Genomic DNA, 25,357 nt, shown 5'->3' with positions numbered 1-25,357 from the left:
GTGCAGAATTATTAGGCAAATGAGTATTTTGTCCACATCATCCTCTTCATGCATGTTGTCTTACTCCAAGCTGTATCAATTAAGCATATTAGGTGATGTGCATCTCTGTAATGAGAAGGGGTGTGGTCTAATGACATCAACACCCTATATCAGGTGTGAACTGAGAAAAGTCAAGCGTGCAGCTGCCAAGATGCCACTTGCCACCAGTTTGGCCATATTTCAGAGCTGCAACATCACTGGAGTGCCCAAAAGCACATGGCCAAGGTAAGAAAGGCTGAAAGACGACCACCACTGAACAAGACACACAAGCTGAAACGTCAAGACTGGGCCAAGAAATATCTCAAGACTGATTTTTCTAAGGTTTTATGGACTGATGAAATGAGAGTGAGTCTTGATGGGCCAGATGGATGGGCCCGTGGCTGGATTGGTAAAGGGCAGAGAGCTCCAGTCCGACTCAGACGCCAGCAAGGTGGAGGTGGAGTACTGGTTTGGGCTGGTATTATCAAAGATGAGCTTGTGGGGCCTTTTCGGGTTGAGGATGGAGTCAAGCTCAACTCCCAGTCCTACTGCCAGTTTCTGGAAGACACCTTCTTCAAGCAGTGGTACAGGAAGAAGTCTGCATCCTTCAAGAAAAACATGATTTTCATGCAGGACAATGCTCCATCACACGCGTCCAAGTACTCCACAGCATGGCTGGCAAGAAAGGGTATAAAAGAAGAAAAACTAATGACATGGCCTCCTTGTTCACCTGATCTGAACCCCATTGAGAACCTGTGGTCCATCATCAAATGTGAGATTTACAAGGACTGAAAACAGTACACCTCTCTGAACAGTGTCTGGGAGGCTGTGGTTGCTGCTGCACGCAATGTTGATGGTGAACAGATCAAAACACTGACAGAATCCATGGATGGCAGGCTTTTGAGTGTTCTTGCAAAGAAAGGTGGCTATATTGGTCGCTGATTTGTTTTTGTTTTGTTTTTGAATGTCAGAAATGTATATTTGTGAATGTGGAGATGTTATATTGGTTTCACTGGTAAAAATAAATAATTGAAATGGGTATATATTTGTTTTTTGTTAAGTTGCCTAATAATTATGCACAGTAATAGTCACCTGCACACACAGATATCCCTCTAAAATAGCTAAAAGAAAAAAACAAACTAAAAACTACTTCCAAAAACATTCAGCTTTGATATTAATGAGTTTTTTGGGTTCATTGAGAACATGGTTGTTGTTCAATAGTAAAATTATTCCTCAAAAATACAACTTGCCTAATAATTCTGCACTCCCTGTATATGTGCTTTTGACCATTACTTTGCGATGCTGTTGCAGTTTTGTCATCTCATGGCTTATGATGTCTGCTGACTTGAGTTGGGGACGTTTGACACCGTAATGGAGCGAAGCTGAACTCGGTCCTCCATCTCGACGCTTCTGTGTTCTTCCTCTTGGTGTGAAATATTCATATGCAAGGAACCCTCCTGCTTTTCTTTAATAATTCATGGCTTAGACAGTCTTTGAATGTGCTAGCAGGTGCAAACTATTTTATTATAATGTCATCCTCTTCTCTCTGCTGCCTGAGACCTAAGTGTGCGCACTCACGTACACACACTCTCTCCCATCGCTTGATTTGTATGTAAATGTATGTATCTTTGTGTATTCAAATGAATTAATATTCCTAAAGAAAAACAATAAGGGTCAATTCAATTTGTAAAACACATTTTTAGAAACACTTTATTACAAATACTATTATCAAGATAACCCTCACTCAGTCATTATCCATTACTACTTAGTCCTTAGTCAGGTTAGCGGCCCATGAGTGGCAGCCAGGGTGGGGCACCAGCCCACTGCAGGGCAAACACACCTATGTCTCTGGACAGTTTAGGGTCACCAATTCACCAAGTGTACATTCCTTTGGGTGACAGGAGGAAACTGGAGAACCCGGAAGGAACCAGCATTGGTTAAACTCCACACACACAGAGAGGCCAGACTCAATCTCACAAACTTGAAGGTGTGAGGCTACAACACTAACCAATGTAGCAACACGTGACCCCATCAAGATAACATTATTTTGCGAAATTTGGAGTTTCCTAGTGTTAATTTGTGTGTGCATCTGCCCTGGTGTTCAGTACAAATAGACGTGTAGGATTGTGTTTCTGCCCTTCAGGCTGACAATCCCTTATACCTGTGTGAGCAGATGCTGTCAGTTGTTCTGAAAGGGATCATACATGGCCTGTCCTGCTGAAAGGGAGTCCTCATCTCGCATTCCAGTTAACTTTGTATTTGAAGGACAAAAAGAAATCATTTCTTTTCTTGACTGGAGATACTCTCACAACTCATGTGCATTACAGATCCAATCATATATGTGCGAAGACTCTACACATGTAATGAACACTGGCACTAGCAATAGTGTTTTTGTGATCTGATATAAGCCTGCTGAAGTGTGTGTGTGTGTGTGTGTGTGTGTGTGTGTGTGTGTGTGTGTGTGTGTGTGTGTGTGATTCTGTATTATGAAGGGGATTTCGAGCATCACTTCAGCATTTATGAAACCACTGTGTCCTCTACTTATGTTTATCTTATTTCCTCTGTCCTTTCCTCTCTTGTCTGCACTCTACTGTACCCGCTCATCTTCCCAGAAGAGGAACACTACGGGTCTTGTTTTGGGTGACAACACAGTCAGTCAGTAGTCAGCGTTTCCAGGGTGACTTCAAACAATGCTTTTTGTGGGCGTCAGTCATAAGACATCAGCACATGTGCTGTGAGTAAGATTGGATGACGTCTCACCCATGAGACACTGAGACTATTATCAGAAGTGTTATAGGCTCTCGCAGCTATTAATTCACATCAGCACAATTGCTGCGACACATTAGGCATGTCATCTGTGGGGTTTGTTGCTTGTCACTGAGGACCTAGAGACAAAATACATGAAAGGGAACCCTGAATTAATGAGTTTTGCTGCATGTTGTTATTGAGAGTGATGACCTTTATCAAATAATAATACATTTCTGTCTTGCTTCGAGTTCTCTATGGATGATGCAATGTGAGTACATGTATATATTCTTTTGTTGTTCCCTTACAGCTTCCTCAAACATTAGGAGCCGCATTTCATCGTTTGTAGGTTATGAAACGTTCAGTAGTCAACCCACTGAAAATTTGTAACCAGAATAGAAAGGGATGAGATGGGGTGCTGGTCATGTGACATATTGACAGGAGTGGGCCTAAAACCAACCAGAACACAAATAAGTGTGTTTGAGTGCTGTCAGTCATCACTTTTTTGATACTTCATAAAGTAAAAACATCCTTAATGTTTGTCTTCTGGGTTTTGGAAAGTTGACCGTTTACGGCAATTGAGTCCTGTTTTATTTGTGTCTGTTAATCCAGAGAAGATACTTGATGTGTCAACTTCATTTAATTTGTCAAATGACTGCTCTATTTGGCAATGGAAGGCTTTGATCCTTCATCTAAATATTTTTATGTGTTGAGGGCAGGAGGTACAGGCGATGACTAGATGGAAAATGCATAGCTCTTCATTTGTCTGACATGCTTCCAGAGCATATTTTTCTACTGTCATATTTTTGTATGACTATTTCTTTGTTTTTTTTATTCTGCTCATGATTTACTTGCTGGGTAAATGGAGTGCGCTGATTGGTCCACCAGGTCTCTGGTGTCTCTTAGTATATTTAAGAAAACCTTTTGGAGCTGTCAGTGAATGTCCAGTATCAACACTACAGACTATCTTTTCATCAGAGGAAATTTTTGGAAGTATCCTGCCCTTGTCAAATTCATGTTTCATGCAATAGATTTAACAGCCACCACCTTTCCCCACGCATCATCACTAGTACTAACACATCATTCTGCCATTGGTTGCTATGCAATTTGAAATAATTCAATATTCACTTATATGGAAGAAGTACAGCTTACATTAATAAGGTTAAATAATTGTGTTGTATTTTATAATTTCATATACTTGTATTTTATAATTATATTGCTACAAAAGACTAGCATTTTCTATATATGTCTTTATGCCTACAAGCCTAGCAATAGATGACATTTTCATTTGGCACATTTACAAACAACCTTATCCTTACAATCAGTAGATACAGAAACAGTCCCCCCAGGAGCAACACAGGGTTAGGAGTCTTGCTCAGGGTTAATAGGCTACAACCACATCGCCAGAATTCGCCATTATTACATTTACATTTATGGCATTTATCAGACACCCTTATCCAGAGTGACTTACAATCAGTAGTTATCAGTTACCCCTTCTTAAATGGGATACCCCTATTGGGATAATAAACGTATCTATAAATGTCTCATAATATCAGAGACAGAGTTGGGACAATTTTAAAAAACAACTCGTATTAAGTAGTTCGGTGGTCAGATAAGAAACTAGACTAGTTATGTCACCACATAAAAACTAATTTTGAAATGTAGTGGAGTTACTGTAAAATAGAGATACAAGAAGCAGCTGATCAAGTACAATAGAATTACAGAATGACATTTACGTTGTTACTGCCAACTTCTGTGTGTAAGGCAGACGGCCTTATCCAGAGCGATTTACAACTTGCTTTCAAGTTACCATCCATGAAGTGATCAGTTGTAGTTCATTAGGACCCCCAACTATGAATACAATCTTTTTATTCACTCTTGTTGTAGATTCTGTACATAAGTTAGACAATAAGAACGTTACAAGTTCATCTAAATATTCTTGAAAGAGGAAGGTCTTGAGCTGCCGTTTGAAAATACTCAGTGACTGGGTAGTTCATTCCACCACCACCAAGACTGAGAAGAGTCTAGATGAGTGTCTTCCTTTTACCTTTAGCAATGGAGGGACCAGGCGAGCAGTACTGGATCCTCGGAGTATACGAGGTGCAGCGCGAGGTGTAATAAGGTAGGATGGTGCTACTTCATGTTTGGCTTTGTAGGCCAGCATCAGTATTTTGAACCTGATACGTGCAGCTACTGGGAGCCAGTGGAGGGAACGTAGCAGAGGGGTGGTGTGGGAGAATTTGGGAAGGTTGAAGATTAGTCGTGCTGCTGCATTTTGTATGAGTTGTAGAGGTCTGATGGTACTTAGAGGTAGTCCAGCTAGAAGGGAGTAGTCCAGTCGTGAGATTACTAAGGACTGAACCAGTAGTTGGGTGGCCTGTGTTGACAGATAAGGATGGATTTGTCTGATATTGTAGAGAAGGAATCTACATAAGCGGGAAAGACTGCTGATGTGAGTCGAGAAGGAGAGTTGGTTGTCTATTGTTACTCCAAGGTTGCGGGCTGTTGTAGAAGTAGAGAACTGTGAGTTGTCCAGTTAAATAGCAAGATCCTGATGTGGTGAAGAATCTGATGGAATGAATATTAGTTCAGTTTTGGTGGGATTGAGTTTGAGGTGATGGGCTGCCATCCAAGATGAGATGTCGGTTAGAGATTTTGGAAGTAGCATGTAGATCAGAGGGAGGAAAAGAGAAGATGAGTTGGCATAGCAGTGGTAGGATAATCCATGTGAGGATATGACCTCACCAAGTGATCTTGTGTAGAGGGAGAAAAGGAGAGGACCTAGCACTGAGCCTTGAGGGACACCAGTGGAGAGTCTACGTGAGGCAGAGGTGGATCCTTTCCAAGTCACTTGGTAAGATCGGTCATCAAGGTAGGAAGCAAACCACTGCCATGCTGAGCTCCGAATTCCAAGCCTCGTCAGGATTGACAAGAGAGTCTTGTGGTTAACGGTGTCAAATGCTGCAGAGAGGTCGCGGAGAATAAGAACATCACAGAGCCAGGCCAAAATAATCCAGTGCATCATGAAATCTCACATTTTGTGAAGTTTCAAGCAGACTCAGCAGGACCAATGTCATTCTGAAGTGTTTGCTGAGTATTTGATGGCACACACTTCTCTTCTTTATCCGATTAAATAAAAAAAAAACACGGCAAGAAGCATTATATCTAATTTGAGTGGAGCATGCTTCATAAGATCACAAGAGCAATACAGTCTAAAAAAGACCATACAAGTTAAATATTTGAAATGTCAGATACTTGGTTAAGAACTGCTTGTTTAATGATCCTAGGTCCTATGAAATAATCCCAAGGCAATGCTGTAATACAACATTTCTAACCCCTCTTCCATGTGATTTGCCCTCATTATTATGTAAAGGAGTAATGGGGCAGCATGGTCCTTATCAATGTCTGTATGCATACAGTGTGTGAAGATGATCACTTATGCTCATTGTGGGAAATGATCTTTTTTTTCTGACAGTCCATGGCCGTTATTGAGACATTCAAGAGGGACTGCGTTAAATATCAGGATTTTATTCATGCCTTTTCATATTTGTTATCAAATATTTTTTGTCTCTCTTACACTCCCTTACACTGTCCATGAGTCTTTGCACAACGTGCATTTTGACATGCATTCTACTTGCACTATACTGTACTTCAAATGGCAAAAATCAAGGATTTTTATTTTAATTATTTTAATTAAGGCATCATGTCATTCGAGCGTATTTTCACCTTTGCTTTAATTCATGATTCATGTCAACTAATTGACTACAGACCACTGAATATCGGTTATGGCCCCTGTGAGTGCATGTGAGATATGCTGAGGGTCTTATCCGAGAAGAGAATGGAAAAGAGGACCAAGACATAGAAAGAAAGAAAGAAAAATGGTCGTTCTTCATAAGTAAAGATTGGAATGGGGAGTAGAGTATAAAAGCAATCAGAGCAATTCCATTTAGGTAATACTTACTACATCATCATTTTATATGACATCTCTTTTTTTGAAGCTACACATCAAGTCTCCATCACATCCTTGCAAGGCCAGTTAACTGCAGTTCCACTATTGCTGCACGACTCAACAGACTTTCATGGTGCTGCTCACAGCAGTATGATAGACCATTAACATCCAATTTAATCAGCGTCCGATTAACCCAAATGCCACCATGATGTCTTTGTTTTGCTCTTGTGGCCTTTCCCAAGTGTTGCAGAAACGTGGCAATGCTTCTGTGTGCTGATTAGTGAAACTGGGTCATGCCTAACTGTCTGTGTCACAGGATTTGGATTCTGGTTCTGCCTGGTTCTGCACCATGGATGCAGCCCACGTCTATCTCACTCTATTCCCATTTCTCTCTCCATTGCACACACTACCATTCTCAGGTAGTCTTTCCCTAGGGGGTGTTTGCTGGTAAAGGGATTTGGACATGTTTAGGTTAGACCAGAGGGGTGAACAAGCCAGCAAACCAAACAATGGAGTGCACAATTTTCTCTAGAACACTTTGTTCACATGCATGTTGCCCATTATCCCTCCATCAACCTTTAAATCTCTCTCAACAAAGCAGATTTTCCAGCACAGCCGATTTAAATCAAACAGCACAGGAAGAAGCTTACAACAGAAATGTCATGAGACGATTTTTTCCAGGAGTCCCGCTGTGTACTTGCATGTGTGTGTGTGTGTGTGTGTGTGTGATTGTATGTTGTATTTATTGATTGAGCACAAAATGTTCCCACAGATGGAACAAAAGAAACTAAAAGAAAAACATTTAATTGAAAAGGAGCTTTTAAGTTTAGGTTGGGTTTCAGGTTGGGGTTGTATGGTGTGTGTGTTTTTTTTTTGGTATTGTTTTATTGGTTAAAATGTTTTGCATTTTAAGATATGCACATTTCAAACATGTTTCAACATATTTATTCTAATTTAGTACATATTACCAGATTTTTAATTTTGGTCTGCATGATGAATAGGGTGAAGGAGTGAAACTTTTAACTTTTTACATATACATATAAAGCACATATTATCCTTTTTGCTTTAATAAAATTCAATTGGGGATGTTGCTTTGCTCAGTGGCACCTTGGCACGGGTCAGATGTATGTGTCATTTTGTAGTCTTCTGAGCATCTTTGGATTGTTTGAGATCCATGTGAACGTGTGTGTGCCCCATGCGGAAATGTAAACAGTAGGAAATATAGGCCATGAATGCACTAATCACTGCACACCACCTTTGATGTAGTCACCCTCCTCATACCTCTTCACTTTTCTCTGCTTCCAAAAAGCTCTTACTTTTTTTTCTCATCAGGGATTTCGTTCCCTAACAATTTTTTGGACTCCTCAGTTCTCCTAGGTTCCAGTTATTTTCCCTTTGCCTACTTTCATGCCCATTTTTCTCTCTCTCTCAACATCTATTTCTGTTCCTGTTGTAAATTAATTAGCAACTTCGACAGAGATGAGAAGCATGAGGGAAAGTGAAAGCTTAAATTTGAACAGAAGCTTCTTCGTGCTGGTTGGTTGATTGCTGTTGAAATTGTAAATATGTATAAGTATGTAATAATATTATTCTCTTATTATTTGCTGATAGGTGGTGGATTGTGGTGGACTGTTCCATTCAAAGCAAATGCATTACTTACAACAATACTTACACACCAAACAGTAAAGTGTGCAAACAATCTGTAGTGAACAATCATAGATTAACGGTGAAACTGTTTTAATACCTATATAATCGACGTACAATGTATAATGTACATGTACATGTACAATTAAATTAGGTGCAGTAGATGTCTTTTATTGTTCGCTGATTTCGGCAATAAAATTCTGAAGTAATCATCTTCCTGAACGTTCATCATTGATCATCATCTTGAACACTGAAGAAGTTGTTTGAGGAACTGTCCCTCTAGTTTGGATACTTATCTAGAACCATAAAGTTGCTTTGTTTACATAGATAGATAAAAACTTGTTGTAGTATGATAACTCTGTGTGATCTAGAGATACACAGCTTGACACCTTTCTACCATGGCAAGGCGTGAGGTTTGGATCTTCTGTGGAGTTTGAATGGTGTACCAATAATACAAAACAAATGTATACTTACAAACAATATTTAAACAGCAAAAAGTCAACTGTGCAAACAGTCTGTGGTTGGTTTGCCTTCAAGCATAAAAAACCATTAAACTGTCTGCATTCCAGTTTTTTTTATATGTGTGTGTGTGCGTGTGTGTGTATATATATATATATGGAGGATATATATATATATATATATATATATATATATATATACATACACACACACACACACACACACACACACACACACACACATATATATATATATGGAGGATATATATATATATATACATACATACATACATATATATATATATACACACACACACACACACACACACACACACACACACACACACACACACACATATATATATATATATATATATATATATATATATATATATATATATAGTGATATAAAATATGATAAGACAGAAATTAATTTAAAAGGTATAAGACTAACAGCAATCACACGAACACACTGAGTAACAAAACAGCGGTGGGAAAAAGTAATAATGAAATAAATATTTTTTGCACGGATTAACTAATTATTGCACATTATCTGAATAATGGCTACCAGTCTGTCAGTCGCTTACATAATGTTCTCTGCTGAGCTGGACCTCGTTTTGCTTCTTTTTATCTTTTTTATTTAATTCATTTTATATTTAGGCTTCGTCTGATGTTTCACTGCTGCTTGAATTGATTAGTTGTTCTGGGTTAGGTCCCACAGTGCTGGTGTCAGCGTGTACATCATGTAACGGCTGTTAACAACAGTGGTGGTTTGTAGTACCCTGACCAGAGCTTGTTCTGTAACATTCATTTAGCTGACACCCTTTTCCAAAACCAATTATTTTCAGTAATTACAGATTCAGTCCAGATAGAGAGAGACAAATAATAAACAGAATTAGCATCACTGCTGTATCACTGTCCATATTTTGTCAAAGTATTTGTGTGTGTGCGTGTGTGTGTCAGCACACTGGTGCAAGATTATGCTCTGTAGTTGTGGGAAGATGCATATGTTGTGTGTGTGTGTGTCCATGTGTGGCTTGTGTGTATAAGACCTGATTAGCATTTTTTGTCTTGATCTCTTCTCCTCCATAAATCCTACTTGACAGCATAATGGAGACTGTTGCCAAGAGTGGATGGACACTGTGTAAGTTTTTTCGTGCTAGAGTTTGACTGCCGGATTAGTGTTTTTATGATGTGTGATGTGTTTGGGTTTATGTGTCATTTGTAAGGTATGTGTTGTGCGGGTGTTGTGTGTATGAGCTTTTTGAGCATTTGTCTCCTGTCTTCTGTCATTCCAAATTGAATTATTCATTCATCTTTCTTTCTCTCTCTCTTTCTCTCTGATGAAATCTGTGACTGCCTCTGTTCTGTTGGTCTCTGGCCAACACAACAGAGACAGTCACAGATTTCGTCATTATCAGCAGCATGATCCAGCTATACAGGAGCTCTAGAAAATATGCAAATCTTAAAAACACTTAATATTATTTAGTTTGATCATGAATTAATTGACAAGTTAATCAGTGATATCTCTGACCAAGGCGGAGTGACTGGTAAGTCACGTCTGATGTGAAGCTCTGGACCAAGTATAGGAGAGACTGTGCTATGGGATTCTCCATGTGCACAGCAGGACCCTGCTGACGCTAGCCACCAGTGCAATAAACATTTGAGCGCAATAAACATCTTCTACATGCAATCGGGAGAATTAAATCTGCTGTGTAATGACTCCCTAGTAGCATGATCTCACTCTCAGCTTGACCTGTTTAATAAGCAGGCTACTTGTCATACACGACTTATTAAATTGCTACGATAAATGATAATCCTTAAAAAAACAAGGCTCAAAATGTTAAATCAAACGTGAATATGATGCTGAAGTACTACGTTGCTCATAGCTGTGGGCTATGGGAAAGTCAAGGACCTTCTGAATATGGCCAGGGGAGGAAAGTGGTTTGGGAAATCACACGGGGCGCTCATGTCCTTCTCCGGCTCCTTTCATGTCTGAAGCAGCCCACTGGGGCTCCCTGGTGATTTCAGATCCGCCCGGCTTGTGATAAAGAGCGAAGGAGAGAGGAAGGGTTGCAGAGGGAGCTGTGAATATGGCTCTTCCTTTATTTTCTAAGGTCCCAATTCCCCACGGTCTCATTATTTACAGCTGACACTTGTGAATAGATGGCCGCTCCCGCTCTTCCCTGACTGAGAGCTGTTTGTCCTTCTGGGGGCAGATTTCCATCATGAAAAAATATCATGCACCTTCTCATTTTCTCATGGTCATGATCCTGTCTCCATACTGAATGCATTAGCCTGATGAAGATGACATTATGCTCCACTACTGGCTGATTACATGACGCAGAGAAATGTGTGCAATGAAAATATATATATTATATTTCCAATTGTGTAACATGGAACACAGAGGTCAAGGTAAAATTAGAGGTCGTTATCTAATGACCTCAGTTTGTCCAGTAATTCTTAATTGTTGCCAATTAAACAGGAAATGTTTAGTTTAATCTTTAATCTAATAATCTTATGCTTATTCCATACAAGTGTGTGCACGACCAAGTCTGAATAATCTATGTGATGATTTCATTTCACCACATTGTTTCTTTTGGCCTGCCTTAGTTTCAAATAGCATAATTTAAATGTGTCAGTGTCCCTGATCAAAACTAAATAGGGATGTATGAGGGTACATGTACAGATGGGCAACAATACATGAATATAAACCATAAAGTGAATAAAAAATAAACTGCTACATGTAGTAACAATGTTTTGATTTAAAGTGAACTTCAAATATACATTTATTCATTTATCTATTTGGGATCAGCAAAGCTGAGAATGCAGTATTGTGCTGAATATTAAATAATAATTATAATTATAATAATAGCTATTTAAAAACAGTGGGTGTCGATCCAAGTTTGCCTTATCTTTCCCCTGGTTATACAAAGACTGCATCTGGCTTATATTATTAGCTGCTGCTCACTGTCTACTTTATTTAACAGTGAATAACATCACACATCACTGGGGTAAAAGCTGGATGTAAATAAAAAAAATGTTTTTTTGGCTGGCTGTGTGTGAGAGTACAATAGAGTGAGTTGATGTCATTTATTGCCACTAGAATATGCAGTTCCACTGTTGTCCACTGGAGGGCAGTGCTCACACATAATTCTATTTCGCATGTTTGTAAGTCTCATATGTTCTCTATGTGCACACATTCCTGCAAAGTAGCAGACTTTGTTCTTAAATACATATCCTTTTATTCTGCCTAATAGTATATTACATAGTATATACTATATACTATTATTGTCCAGTCCCTTTGCATAAGGCCATTGGAAAAATGCCATAAATTAATATATTAATATAACTTGGTATAGCATAATTTAGCATGCCACAAAGAGTAATCAAACTTCTTTAATCTACAATAGTTCTGTAATTTATTTTCCATTCCTGGGTCATACTTTATATCTTGTCTGACAAGACTGGAAAAAGGGTTACTGCTTTTGAGCTGATCAGTAATATTGTGGCGTCATTCAAGTTTTTAAAAATCTGTTTAGCATATAATAAATAATTTTTAGCTGTTGAAAATATTCAGTATGAGTGCGGTTATTCAAACTGTTCTATTCAAAATTAAAATGATTTCAAACGTAATCTTATTGGTTTCTTTGACACTTGAATTTTTCTGTGAGCTTGTAAAGGTCAGAGATATGACTGTTGATCTTACTTACTGTCGGAGTTATAGAATTAAAGTGTGTTACCATGGCAGCCCTGAAAATGAATATTAAGATGCAACCTAACCTTTCGTACCCTGTATCTGTCTGGGAGCGAGCGAGCGAGATTTTGCCACAAGCAAAATGAATTGTACAGAGCAAATGTTTAAACCGACTCAGTTTGAATGAGCTTTGGAGCTGAATCCCTTCAGAGAATAGAGCAGAAACAAGTTTTTAAAAGTTTTAAGTTGATAAAATCTTTTTTTTTTATGAAAGTCATTTAGTTTAATAGTTATAACAAGCAGTAATGGCATGATCAGTTAAGCACCTATGATTCTGGGATGACAGTATTGGTTCCTAGACAGCAGCCACATTTTATTTAGTCATTTTGTTTGATAATAGTTCTAAAGGATTGGTTCTTTATTTCTTTCTTCCATTAGCACAGCACTCAGAGGCCACAGCTCTTTGCCTTGGCTTCTAATTAAAAGCTGCTTTCAGTAGTGGGAATTTCTCAGCACAAACCCTCCTGGTGATCTCACTGGAATTCCACAGCCATGGGTTGTCCAGCAGGCCCTCATTGGCCACAGCCCTGCCACACATGTCCCACTTTAGTGCAGAAACACACGGTGAGCGCTGAGACGACCGGGATCTTCAGGTGTCCCTGGAGCTATCCAGGTGGCTATCCTGGATTTCTGTGTTTGTATGCAGCAAAATAATGTGTTTGTTGGCTGATTTGAACTTTTACAACTTCAGCTTCTTAAGCCCTTTTAACATGATACTTCTGTGAAGCGAGCTGCCTCCTGTGTGTAATTAGTGGTTTGCTGTGTGCCTTTCTGTCAGCTGGTGTCCCACTCGTTTTATGGAACGTCACATCAATGAAGAGACAAATGAGTGCAGCCAAGATTGATCTTCTCTTTCTATCTCTCTGTGTCACACAAACACATAATAAAGGCATTTTAAAGTTTCTTTTAACATACAGGGCTGTTAAAAATTAGCAAGAAGTGTTGTTGCACTACACATAGGGAAACATTTTATGTTTTGTGAGGACTATGGTAATACATGCGTAACTCCCTCTCTATAATAAAAATTTTATAACCCTACCCCTAAATGTAGAGTTTTTGTTTAACTTAATCCTTTCTTATATATATGTATGCACTAGAACAGCCTCACACACATTGTACTCTTTTATGTCTACAGAGAACTCTAATGTCTGTCAGCTTTTCCTTTCCTGGGCTTGTTTGGGAATCTGGAGAGTTTGCAGAGTAGATAACATTGTGTGCATTATGCTCTGGTATGTGACTTACATGTGTGTGTCCCAGTGCTGTATTGATTTTTTAAATAACATTTTGGTCAGATCAAAAGAATACATTGTCTATTCAAACATGTGTACACAGCTACTTCTCAATTCACAGTCTTCAAATTGTCCGTCCACTGATACCCCAATAAAAGAAGCTTACTAATGTTGATGAGAGAGGCCTGTAATTTTCATCATAGGTATACCTCAACTATGAGAGACAAAATGAGAAAAAAAATCCAGAAAATCACATCCTCTGGTTTTTTAAGAATTTATTTGCAAATTATAGTGGGAAATAAGTATTTGGTCACTGACAAAAATTCATCTCAATACTTTGTTATATACCCTTTGTTGGCAATGACAGAGGTCAAATGTTTTCTGTAAGTCTTCACAAGGTTTTCACACACTGTTGCTGGTATTTTAGCCCATTCTTCCATGCAGATCTCCTCTACAGCAGTAGTGTTTTTGGGCTGTTGCTGGGTAACATGAACTTTCAACTCCCTCCAAAGATTTTCTATGGGTTTGAGATCTGGAGACTGGCTAGTCCACTCCAGAACTTTGAAATGCTTCTTATGAAACCACTCCTTCGTTGCCCGGGCAGTGTGTTTGGGATCATTGTCATGCTGAAAGACCCAGCCACATTTCATCTTCAATGTCCTTGCTGATGAAAGGAGGTTTTCACTCAAAATCTCATGATACATGGCCCCATTCATTCTTTCATTTACACGGATCAGTCGTCTGGGTCCCTTTGCAGAAAAACACCCCCAAAGCATGATGTTTCCACCCCCATATTTCACTGTAGGTATGGTGTTCTTTGGATGCAACTTAGCATTCTTTCTCCTCCAAACACGACAAGTAGAGTTTTTACCAAAAAGTTCCATTTTGGTTTCATCGGACCATATGACATTCTCTCAATCCTCTTCTGGATCATCCAGATACTCTCTAGCAAACTTTAGACGGGCCCGGACATGTACTGGCTTAAGCAGGGGAACACGTCTGGCACTGCAGGATTTAAGTCCCTGGCGGCGTAGTGTGTTACTGATGGTAGCCTTTGTTACTTTGGTCCCAGCTCTCTGCAGGTCATTCACTAGGTCCCCCCGTGTGGTTCTGGGATTTTTGATCACCATTCTTGTAATCATTTTGACCCCACGGGGTGAGATATTGTGTGGAGCCCCAGATCAAGGGAGACTAACAGTGGTCTTGTATGTCTTCCATTTTCTAATAATTGCTCCCACAGTTGATTTCTTCACACCAAGCTGCTTACCTATTGCAGATTCAGTCTTCCCAGCCTTGTGCAGGTCTACAATTTTGTTTCTGGTGTCCTTACACAGCTCTTTGGTCTTGGCCATAGTGGAGTTTGGAGTGTGACTGTTTGAGGTTGTGGAAAGGTGTCTTTTATACTGATAATGAGTTCAAACGAGTGCCATTAATACAGGTAATGACTGCAGGACAGAGGAGCCTTTTACAGAAGAAGTTATAGGTCTGTTTTAACAGGAGTTTACATTCTTGTCCATTAGACTCCATGTAAAGCCTTGGTCATTATGGCTGTAATGAGGTTTCATCTTAACTGGCTTCCTTGTAATGAATCATATACCTCTGACTCTTTTTGGCGTATTTCTGACTTTTCTCTTTTTTTTATTTGCATGTTTCTGCCATCCAACATGTCCTTCTGCAGGTAAGAGTATGTTTATTTTAGAATTTATCACTTTCCTGACTCACACATATATTACACACCTTCTACCTGTCTCAAGCATTTACACAGAGAAAAGGCCTTGCTTCACTCCCTTGAACGCTGCTGAGAACACAGATCGAGCTTGAGAACAGGAAGTGACCTGGTTTTAGATTGACCCTGACCCTGACCCTAAACAAACAGCTTCCTGCTGTCTATCCAGCCTTTCCAGCTTCAGATCACACACACATTCACAGATCTTATGTTCACCATTCACATATGGACACATTAGTGATTTTAACCCGCAAAACCTTCAGTACTTAGCCACTAGGCTACCACTTCCCAGCAAACGAACAGCAACAACACCTAGATGCTCCTCTACCAGCTACAGGATGGAAGCAAGCTAGCACATTTATATAAGGTTGTTAAAAAAATTAACTGGCTCTACTCTTTGTGTTGGTCTTAGTGTGGTTAAATTACAGCCATGGTAAAAGTCTGCAGCCTGCGTTTCTACAGTCCTAGATCTCAGTGTGCAATCTGTCCACACAGTTATAGAGGGACATGCGGGGGAGTTGCTGAACATGAGCGAGCTTGTACGCTTGTAAGCACATTTGAGTCCGGACCTCCCAGAGGAAGTGGAGCGGCCCCTCTGGGATAAATGGCTATTTAATAATCTCAGAAAGGGCACTTACTGACTGAATGAGTGGTTCTTCTGTGTGACCGGTTTAAAGCCATTCCGGAGTGGCCGATGCAGCCGGTACCTGGGGAATAGACACTGCGTGGAGCACTTTGGTGTGTGAAATTCTACGCCGTACAGCGTTGTATTGTTTTGTACCTACTTTGATGTAGTCTATTGTGCAAATAGGTCCCTTGTTGAACAATGTCTGATTTGTTTCTGGTGGAGAGGTGCATGGACAGACATGGGCTCTATTGTATATGAGAGAAGGGTGTGTTCTCATGTCAATGTTTGGGTCTGTGTGTGACTTTGGAAGCTTTTGTGTCCATCTGCTCTTTGCATCCAGCTGCTAGACCCACACCTCCAGAACTGACTCCTTATTGGCCAGTCAGAACCGTGGCTGATATGCTGAACATGGGCCCCATAAGAAACATGCACTAAAATCTGGACTGGATTAATGTTAGGACTGGAGTCAGATCTATGTTGTATGTTGTCTATATTTCTAATGTCTAAATAAAGTGTATGTATGTATGTATGAATGTATGTGCATATGTATATTCTGGACTGGTTGCACTGGTGAACCATTTTTCTTTTTCAAAAGTTAGATACACTAAAATTTCGACAGCATCACAATTAACAATGCAGTTTTACAGGTTCACTTTTTTATTTTTTTAAATCACTGTCCATATAGGAAATATTGACTTCTAAATGATTAACAGCAATCTGGTTAGCATAAAGTTTTTTTATTTGAAGCAGAATCCTACAAGAAAGGTAACTTACTGAAAATGTGTTTGTGCTTAAAGTGCTTAAATAAAAGAAAATCTAAATGAAAAGTGAATCAGTTTTAAGGGCTTGAACGGCCTGAACTGTTTGCTGCTGCCTGTTGCTATGCATTTATTTTTATTTTTTTTATTTTAGTAAGGTGAGCATTCCGATTAGAGCAAAGATCTAATTAGAGCTCAGGTGGTGAAATGGACACTTACGTCTGGCGATTACATTCTGGTTGCACTGGCAACAAAAGCGAAGTCTGAGGTATGGAAAAAAACATTTGATCCTAAAAAATTATATGATAAAATATTATTAGAGAAACGTGCAAAGCATGTTGGTACAGTCAAGTTGGCCAGCATCCACCATTGAGAAACCCCACTTACAACCATTGTGACCCTAAGAAAGACCCTTAACCCTGAGAATCTGTGGACGAAGGTGTCTGGCAACTGCCATAAATTTGATAAAAATGAAAATTATGATGGCCAGTAAAATCCCTAATTTTGGCATTATGCTGATACAAAACATTTGTAATGATGAAATGTTTTGTGTGTGTGTGTGTGTGTTTGTGTGTTGTTGGGGGATGTCTCCGAACACTACATGCCCCATTAAGAGTCTCTTACACCAAGCAGCAGATGTTTTCTTGACTGCAGGGAGAATGGGTAGAGCGCAACCACACAAGCAGCCTGCTAATGAAAGAGAGAGAGGGATGGAGGTCAGACAGGGAAAATCAGAGAGAGCGGAGGAAAGGGGAATGCTGTTCAGCCATGTCATTTAATCACCGCTTTTATCTTTCCCCTTGAAATTTGCCTTTGATAAGACAAACACACACTACTACACCATGCCTTTTCTCGTCCAAAATACGGCTGTGGTTGCATAAAGAGTTTTTTTTTTTCACCAAAATAAATTTATTCTGATTGAAGATTCTGATTGATCAGTTCACTTGGACAAATGTCTTTCACCATTCTGATAGTGTTTCCATGGACATGTGCTCTCATTAAAAGGGCATCATGTTTCTCATACACAGATACCTGCCATGCACATTCTAATGTGATTGCCTACGTATTACTCACATTTACATTTACAACATTTAGCAGAGGCCCTTTTCCATAGTGACTTACATAGTGAATCCACATTTACAGGGACAGTCCCTCTGGAGACTGCTCAGGGTCACAATGGTAGTAAGTGGGATTTGAACTTGTAACTTTGATTTCAGTTACATATTATTATTGTTGTAATCAGAGATTTATCATTCTACTGGTGAAGAGACATATGGTGTCTCTTTCTTTCTTTATTCATGTGTTACTTTCATTCTGTTGTGTGCCACTGTCACTTTGTCTCTAAATTGAAGTCCTACTCCTCTTCCAAAATCCGTGCCAGGTTTTCTCCGGAGCTAAAACTTTCCCCCTTGTTCTGCCTCCTGTGTGTGTCTTTTGTCCCTGCCTCCTTCCCTTTGGCCCCAGCTGCGCTCTGCTGTCCTCAGGAGTGTGTGAGTACATGTGGTTTCCAGAGGGAGAGGAGAACGACGTGCTCCTGTGGCGGGATTTCAGCAGTCTGACATCACTCCCCGGGAGCTGTAACACCGATCCTGGACATTCGCTGTGGGAATTTAGAGTTTGGCACCCAGTTAAGTTACTGAAGACGAGTTTATCTTCACTGGAATATTAACTGGTTTCAGGTGTGCATACGCCAGAACATGTCAGGGATGATGAGGAAAGGCTCTGGGAGGCCAGGCTACTACTACAGGCTTTTGGGTCGAACCCGTCTGCAGAGGCAACGCAGCCGATCCCGGAGCAGAAGCAGACCTGCCACTAACCGGGGTAACAAATCTCACGTCGCTGCAACTTTCCTCAAACGTAACTCTAACGTTGCGTTAAGTCTTCAGCTGACATCATGAAGCACTGCAGGTAGAGCAGGGCGTCAGCTGCTGTCACTCTTGTCATTTCAGCTGCTGCTTCTGCGCTGTGTTTGTTTGCTGTAGGTGGGTTTAGCTATAAAACGTCATAAAACATTTCCCCGTATTCTCTCACTCTCTCTCTGAATCTGCTGACCCAGGCGTCTGGCTTCACGTCAGCTGTCAAGCATTCTTTAACCTCCCATCTGACTCTCCCACCGATAGCCACTTTGTGTGCTGGTCCTCATCTCAGTAAATCTCAAGCTGTCTGCAGGTTGCCAGACTACTGTTCCTGCGCAGTGGCATGATATTTGCTGTATAAGTGTCTCCGAGCCGGTGCTGAGAGCACTAAAGTGGTTTTAACAAGCTCTCCTCATCGGCCGAGACATTTTAATGGAGACGGCCCTGCCGCTTTCACGGCAAAAACACAGGCTGTCCACTGTGTCTTGATCCTGAACTTGTTTTATGGGGCAGATTACACTTTTACTGAGGTGTTTGTAGATGGGCTTATGAACGCTGGCAATGCTGTAGATAGATGGCAGCAGGGTAAATTACTGGTGATGAATTACTGTATGCAGAGGTAATTGTAGTTAATGTGTAGAGCTGTTTGTTGCAAAGATGCCACTCAATTACCAAATGTCACCACTTAAGTATGACATTTATAGATGTTTAAAAGCCTTGTTCCCACCAGGCATGCACACTTGTGAGAACCCTGTTGATTGGTGTATTAATGACACTTGTGTTCTTGTGCGTGAGCCACAAAGTTATAAAAATATGAAAGTATGCAAATGTGGAGACTTTTGCTAGTCCCCGCTAGGGATAAGAAATGACAAAGACATTTAAAGATGGCCTTGCCTTGCATAAAGGGTTTGCTTGTTACACCAGGTCTTCACCAAGACATAAAAATGCAAGTGGGTTTTCATCTTTGAAACCAGTTTCGCTCATTAGCAAGCGGGTTTGTTTATGAGCAACATCAGTGAAAGCAATGAAGGGCAAAAGAAGAAAGTTCCAGCGAGGAGGACAAGTCACTGTTGAGGTAGAGGCTGATAATTATCCCTCTCTGATAGAGTGGAACAGAAAGGAACAAGTGTGTGTGTGTGTGTGTGTGTGTGTGTGTGTGAGAGAGAGAGAGAGAGAGAGAGTGAGTGTGAGTCTCCTTTTCGTTAGTGTTTGTTGTTGTTGGCATGGTGCCGCCAAAGCGTCTGTTGGAATGCTGCAGATAACAACTCTAAAGGAGGGAAAGCTGTCCAGCCGACCAGAGATGAGCTCATTCTTGCCAGCTGTCACTGTGAACTGTGTGTGTGTGTGTGTGTGTGTTTTGTGCACCATTGTTGGTATGTTCTATTACAAGTACATGAATGTGTGTTAACATTGTAACAACGTTGTTTAAATTCGACACTGCTTGAATTTCTTGTTCTGTGTGTGTGTGTGTGTGTGTGTGTGTGTGTGTGTGTGTAGATTACGCACTTTACCCGCTTTTCTTGTTCTGGTTGTGTGTTCGCTCTCATTAGTCATCATCATATCACAGGCAAAATAGTGAGAGTTGGCAGCGAGGATTTCAATATTCAAATCAATGAAGAGTGAGTCGGATACGGTTTCATAAACTCACAACTGAGACACTCACTCACTTACACACACACACACACAATAAAAGCTTAGAGCTGACGAACGTTTGCGTTTCATCTTTCACTTTAACGGTCACTTTGCCTGGGTTTTGTGTGTCTGAGGGCATCTCTCCACCAGCCTGTAAAAGCAGGAATGAGCCTCTCTAATTACATCACTGTGACACTCTCACACACAGCTGTCATTTCAGGATATATGGCACGAGTCCCAGGGCTTTCCCACAATAATGATGCATTCTGGGACACTTTGTCTGTCTGTCCTTCATTTGGGTTTAAACGTGTGTCTGCTTGGTCTGTTATGCTTTGACCAGCTGTTGCTAATACACAATTTTCCAATTAGGCAGTCAGACAAATCAGAATTAACACAGAACACCCAGCAATACAGCCTCTGTCTGACTCCTTCCACACACACAAACATGGACACAGTAGTGTTGCATAATTTGTGAACCAGAAGGGGATGTGTATATCGAATTGAAGATCTTAATGAGCGTGACAGTACTCTGGTTCACAGACATGGTCACTTTTTCCAAAAAGCATCGGTGTCGTTCTGCGAATTGGTGTACAAAACGGTAGAGATAAATCAAGTGCTCCGGAGAACCAGCAATGATTAACACTATATAACCATATGATAATTCACAGGTTTGAAAAATAAGCAATGGAACATTGTCACTTATGTCCCTCTATTTTTTTACCCCTAGATACATGCACACTCACACACACTTCATTCATTAAGAATAACAGAGTTGAACAGTGTCGGGCTTGTTCTGTGACTCTGTCGGGGTCCTGCCTCGCTCTCCTTCTTGTTTCCTGAACTTCTCAGCTGGGACTGGAACCACCGGGCCTCTGTCCAGTGAATTATTTCCCACTGGCGTTGGACTGAACCTCATCAGCCACTGTTATATTCAGAATCCCACAGGCACTTCCAGACACAAAAAGAAACAGTGGAGCCCTAATAGTTACCTAAAAAGGTCAAAGTTAATTTATTCATTTTGCAAGTAATGTACACACGAACACTGACATATTATTGTGCTGAACAGCATTGAATAAGCTTTGTTAGTTAGTCATATGGTCACTTTAATAGGCCGCATATTATTTTTAACTGTCCAACCCTGATATTTTGAAGCCTTTTTAACTCCCACACACCACGTTTGGATAGTTGAATCTTAAATGCCACGAGTTTCTCTAGCCTGCGGATTGTTATGCCCTGTGACCCATTAATTTAAATAATCTCTAGATATTGGTGGACAAACATGAACTCCAACAGTGCGGCACTGCTAATGACAGAACATGAGATGGTCTGTAATGAAATATAATGAGCAACATAACAATGTCATACTGTCATTGTTTAGTATAGTAAGCGATAACAACGCAGCACAATTATGACACGTGCCATATGCTCACAGGGACACACACACTTTTTGTTACATCAGTAAACCTCTGTGCTCTCTGTGTATGTGTATGTAGCGTGGCTGGACAGACTATCGGTAAAGGAGGAAATGAAGCAGCTCTGTATGGGAGGCATGAGGGGAGGATCTGAACAATGACTCAGTTTCAAGAATTCTGTCACGTTCTGCCCTTAAACACAGGAAGCCAGAGCTCCGTCTGCCCTCTGTGTCCTGCACTGTGCCGAAGGGTCACCCAGGAAGTCCTGACAGTGCTGTTTTCAGCCAGAATGTCTCAGTGATTGTGTTTGATGTCTGACCTCAGTGAACATGGGGTTGTGTAAAGGTTAGAACTGTACACAACTACCAGACTCCTGTACAGGTTTGTACCTGGTAAACAGTCAGGCAATATTTACTACAGGATGGAGATGTAGTAAAATAGAGAGATTTGGGGAGATTTGTTGAAAATGTGTGTCATTTAAGATCATGAAGAATATCCCCTCGGGCACACGGGTCCTCACTTTAAACCCATTCAGACTAAACCAACTGGCCCAGAGGAAAAGAAATAGAGTGAGGCGAAGGCGATGGGGAAGAGAGTGGAGGTAATGACTGGGACGTGAAGTGATAGCGAAATAGATGGAGGGAGAGAAGGTGGTGTGGGTGGGAGAAAAATACTCAACCTTAAAACCCAAAAGAATATCAGGGGTCTAGCTCAGGGGACATTTCAAAATGAAAAGAGGAGATGGAATGAATGAAAGCAGGAGGTGGTTTAGGGGAGAAGAGGAGAGACAGAAACACAGAGGAATGGAAAGAGAGCAAAAAAATAGACATTTACATTACTGTTACTTACAACCACACATAAACAATCCACAAGTCTACATCATTAAATAAATCACACCATAAACCTACAAAATTACCCCAAATTAACACAACTTTAGAATATCTGTCATTGTCCTGATGAATTTGTGAAAGTGAAGTGATCATCATTGTTGAACACAGCACAGCTGTGTCCTCTGCTTTTAACCCATCACTCTTGGTGAGTGACAGGCGCCCGGGTAGCAGTGTGTGGGGATGGTGCTTTGCTCAGTGGCTCCTCGAGGGACTCGAACCGGCAACCTTCCATTTCCTTTACCCACTAGGCCATCACTGCCCCACTACCATGTTTCCAGGTAGCACACTTTTAAACAGTTTGTTGACATTGTGAGAAATCTGAGAGAGATCATTAATCTCTCTATTCTATTCTTTACACACAATAAATATATTTGTGTCAAATGATTAAGTAAAACACGAATGCTTCAATAACAGTGTAGAACAGAGTGTGATTTTTTCACTGTGTAATGTGATGTTAAAGCAACACAAAGTGAAGCCTGCTATGCCATTTCCTCCAAGTGGGTCAGTGAGTTCAAGATCTCAGCCCTCATTTGAACAGGAATGTCGGGGTTTGTGTTGTTCTCTACGAAAACAACCACTTCCTTCACAAACACACACTCACACAATAACATTAGGAGATCCAGAGTAGAAAAGAGTAGATCAGCTGAAGAATCATAGCCGTTTCAGTCTTCATGGTGAACTTTATGAAGAACGTGCAGGACCCGGATGTACCCTGTGGAATATGAACACCTGTGCACCACATGGCGCAGGGAAAAAGTTGAACCATCACACACCACACACACAAACATATAGAGACACCAAGTGTATAGTGTATACAGTATATGCCTGCAGATGATTACTGAATACTCAAAACACTGTCATGAAGTTATATACAAAAGGCATCTATTCAGAATACTTTTAAGTATTCTACTCTTTTAATTGTAACTACATGCTTTTTACATACATACATACTGTAATATACATTTAACATAAAAATTGAATGCTTTGATTTTGTATTCTAAATTGCTGTTACAAGCATTCTATAACAGCCCAAATCTGTGTGAGTTTATGTCTATGCAAGTTTAGCCTAATGAATGTAACCAAATGCTTTCATGGAAATGTACAACTTTGCTAGTGCAATCAGCAAACATTGGAACCAGGCTATTGATTTTTTGAGTCAAATGAGATATTTATGAGATATTTGAACCTGGGAACCTTTTCCACTATACTATTTAGATCATATATTTGGTGTAGGTGGATATATGGACATTCTTTGTTTGGCTGTGGATGGATTTTCAGGTGAGGTTGTTGGAGGTAGGTGGTGCTTGTGATTCTTCCACTAGCACAAGCCAGTTGCTAGTAGTACACACACAGCGTCTCCCTTCACTCAATGGTTCAGGGTTCAATACCAGAACCCGGAGCACTGACGCAAGCGCACTTATATGTATACAATAGGAAGGATGTCAGGTGCAAGGCATAAAGGGGGCGTGGCCGGCAATCAGCACTCCGGGCACAATCGTCAGGTTTGGGACCCACCTTGACAATTGTATTATTGCCTTTTTCTCTTTACCTATTGTTCTGTCTATAATCCACTATGCAGTCCTTGAAGAGGGCAGCTAAGCAATCATGTAATATCGTGTAAGATTGTGTACGTGACACACACGTGTCACAACACGCATGCATAGTTATGTACCCTCTGTAGCAGAAAACAATTTCCTTTTCTCTGATGGGCGTTTCATGCAGCATTACCCCAAGCGAAAACGACTGTTTGTGTGGCACCTTGTGATGAAGCTGTCACCGAGAAACACGCATTGCTCACAGCTTGAATATGTCTGTTCACAAAGCCCAGCGTTCAGCACAGTTAGAGGTAATCTGTGTTTACCCAACAAGCCAAAATAAAAGCATGTGAAGTAGTTATGAGGAGACCTATAAATAAAGGGCCTCAGAGTGCGCCGTGACTGACACTGCGCTCCATCCCAGCTCCGTAGGAAGGGCTTCTGAAGTGGCGGCGCAACAAATACGCGGATTTTTAGTCTAAACAAGAAGACAAAAGGAGAAAAGAGCGTGGCAAGGACCCCCCCCCAAAAAAAAAAAAAAAGCTGAGACAAGAGAGTAAGCAGCCCCCCCCTCAAGCTGCCTGACAGCCTATGATTTTAGCCATCCTTTTTGCTGCCTGCTCTTGCGTTATGCTTTTTTCTTCTCTTATTGCTGACAACTTGACAGCACTGTGGAGCTTCTTGCCTCGTGTGTATATGGGTATATTTTTTATTTCTTTTGTTTCCAAGGTCATGGTGATGGGGAATATGGGCAAATGCCTCTTTGGTTGCATTGCACTTGAGTCCAGGAGCAGATGTCAGAGATTTAGAGGGTGGAGTAAAGCCCATGGAGACTTGTGGAAGTGCGATCTTCTTAGTTAAGGCGTTTGAATTTTTTTGTATTTATTTGTCTACAGTGGCAACAACCTCTGGTACTTCCTTTGCAGATTCACGTGATGCATCTGAGTACTATCTGAACTTTGTTTTGCAGTCAGTTAATGCAAATACAAAGCAGAACTGGAGTGGTGAGTGGAGAAAAAACATGTTTTGAGGCAGCTGTGCAGCAGTCCTTTGATGGTTCATTGTCTCTAGATGGTTCGTGGTCTTTCTCATCAGAGTCAGATGAGAATTTGTCTTTATT

The 25,357-nt window shown here is 40.5% G+C and overlaps 1 protein-coding gene across 7 annotated transcripts in view; it reads left to right on the top strand.

Annotated features, from left to right (window-relative positions):
• dab2ipb (DAB2 interacting protein b) overlaps positions 1-25,357 on the top strand; it is a 153,906-nt gene that overhangs the window by 50,882 nt on the left and 77,667 nt on the right. Inside the window, exons 1-2 of one of the 7 annotated variants that reach the window (XM_028971475.1) lie at positions 18,389-18,514; positions 18,592-18,733. The exons of 5 other annotated variants lie outside the window; for them this stretch is intronic. In XM_028971475.1, coding sequence (XP_028827308.1) covers positions 18,610-18,733 — 124 coding nt within the window. In that variant the 5' untranslated portion in view covers positions 18,389-18,514; positions 18,592-18,609. Of the gene's footprint in view, positions 1-18,388; positions 18,734-25,357 lie in introns of those variants that run through there. One more of the 7 variants, XM_028971474.1, reaches the window with a different exon arrangement.

This window comes from Denticeps clupeoides, chromosome 3 (assembly GCF_900700375.1).
Source record: "Denticeps clupeoides chromosome 3, fDenClu1.1, whole genome shotgun sequence".
NCBI classification, from domain to species: Eukaryota; Metazoa; Chordata; class Actinopteri; order Clupeiformes; family Denticipitidae; genus Denticeps; species Denticeps clupeoides.
This window is presented reverse-complemented; position numbering and strand designations above follow the sequence as displayed.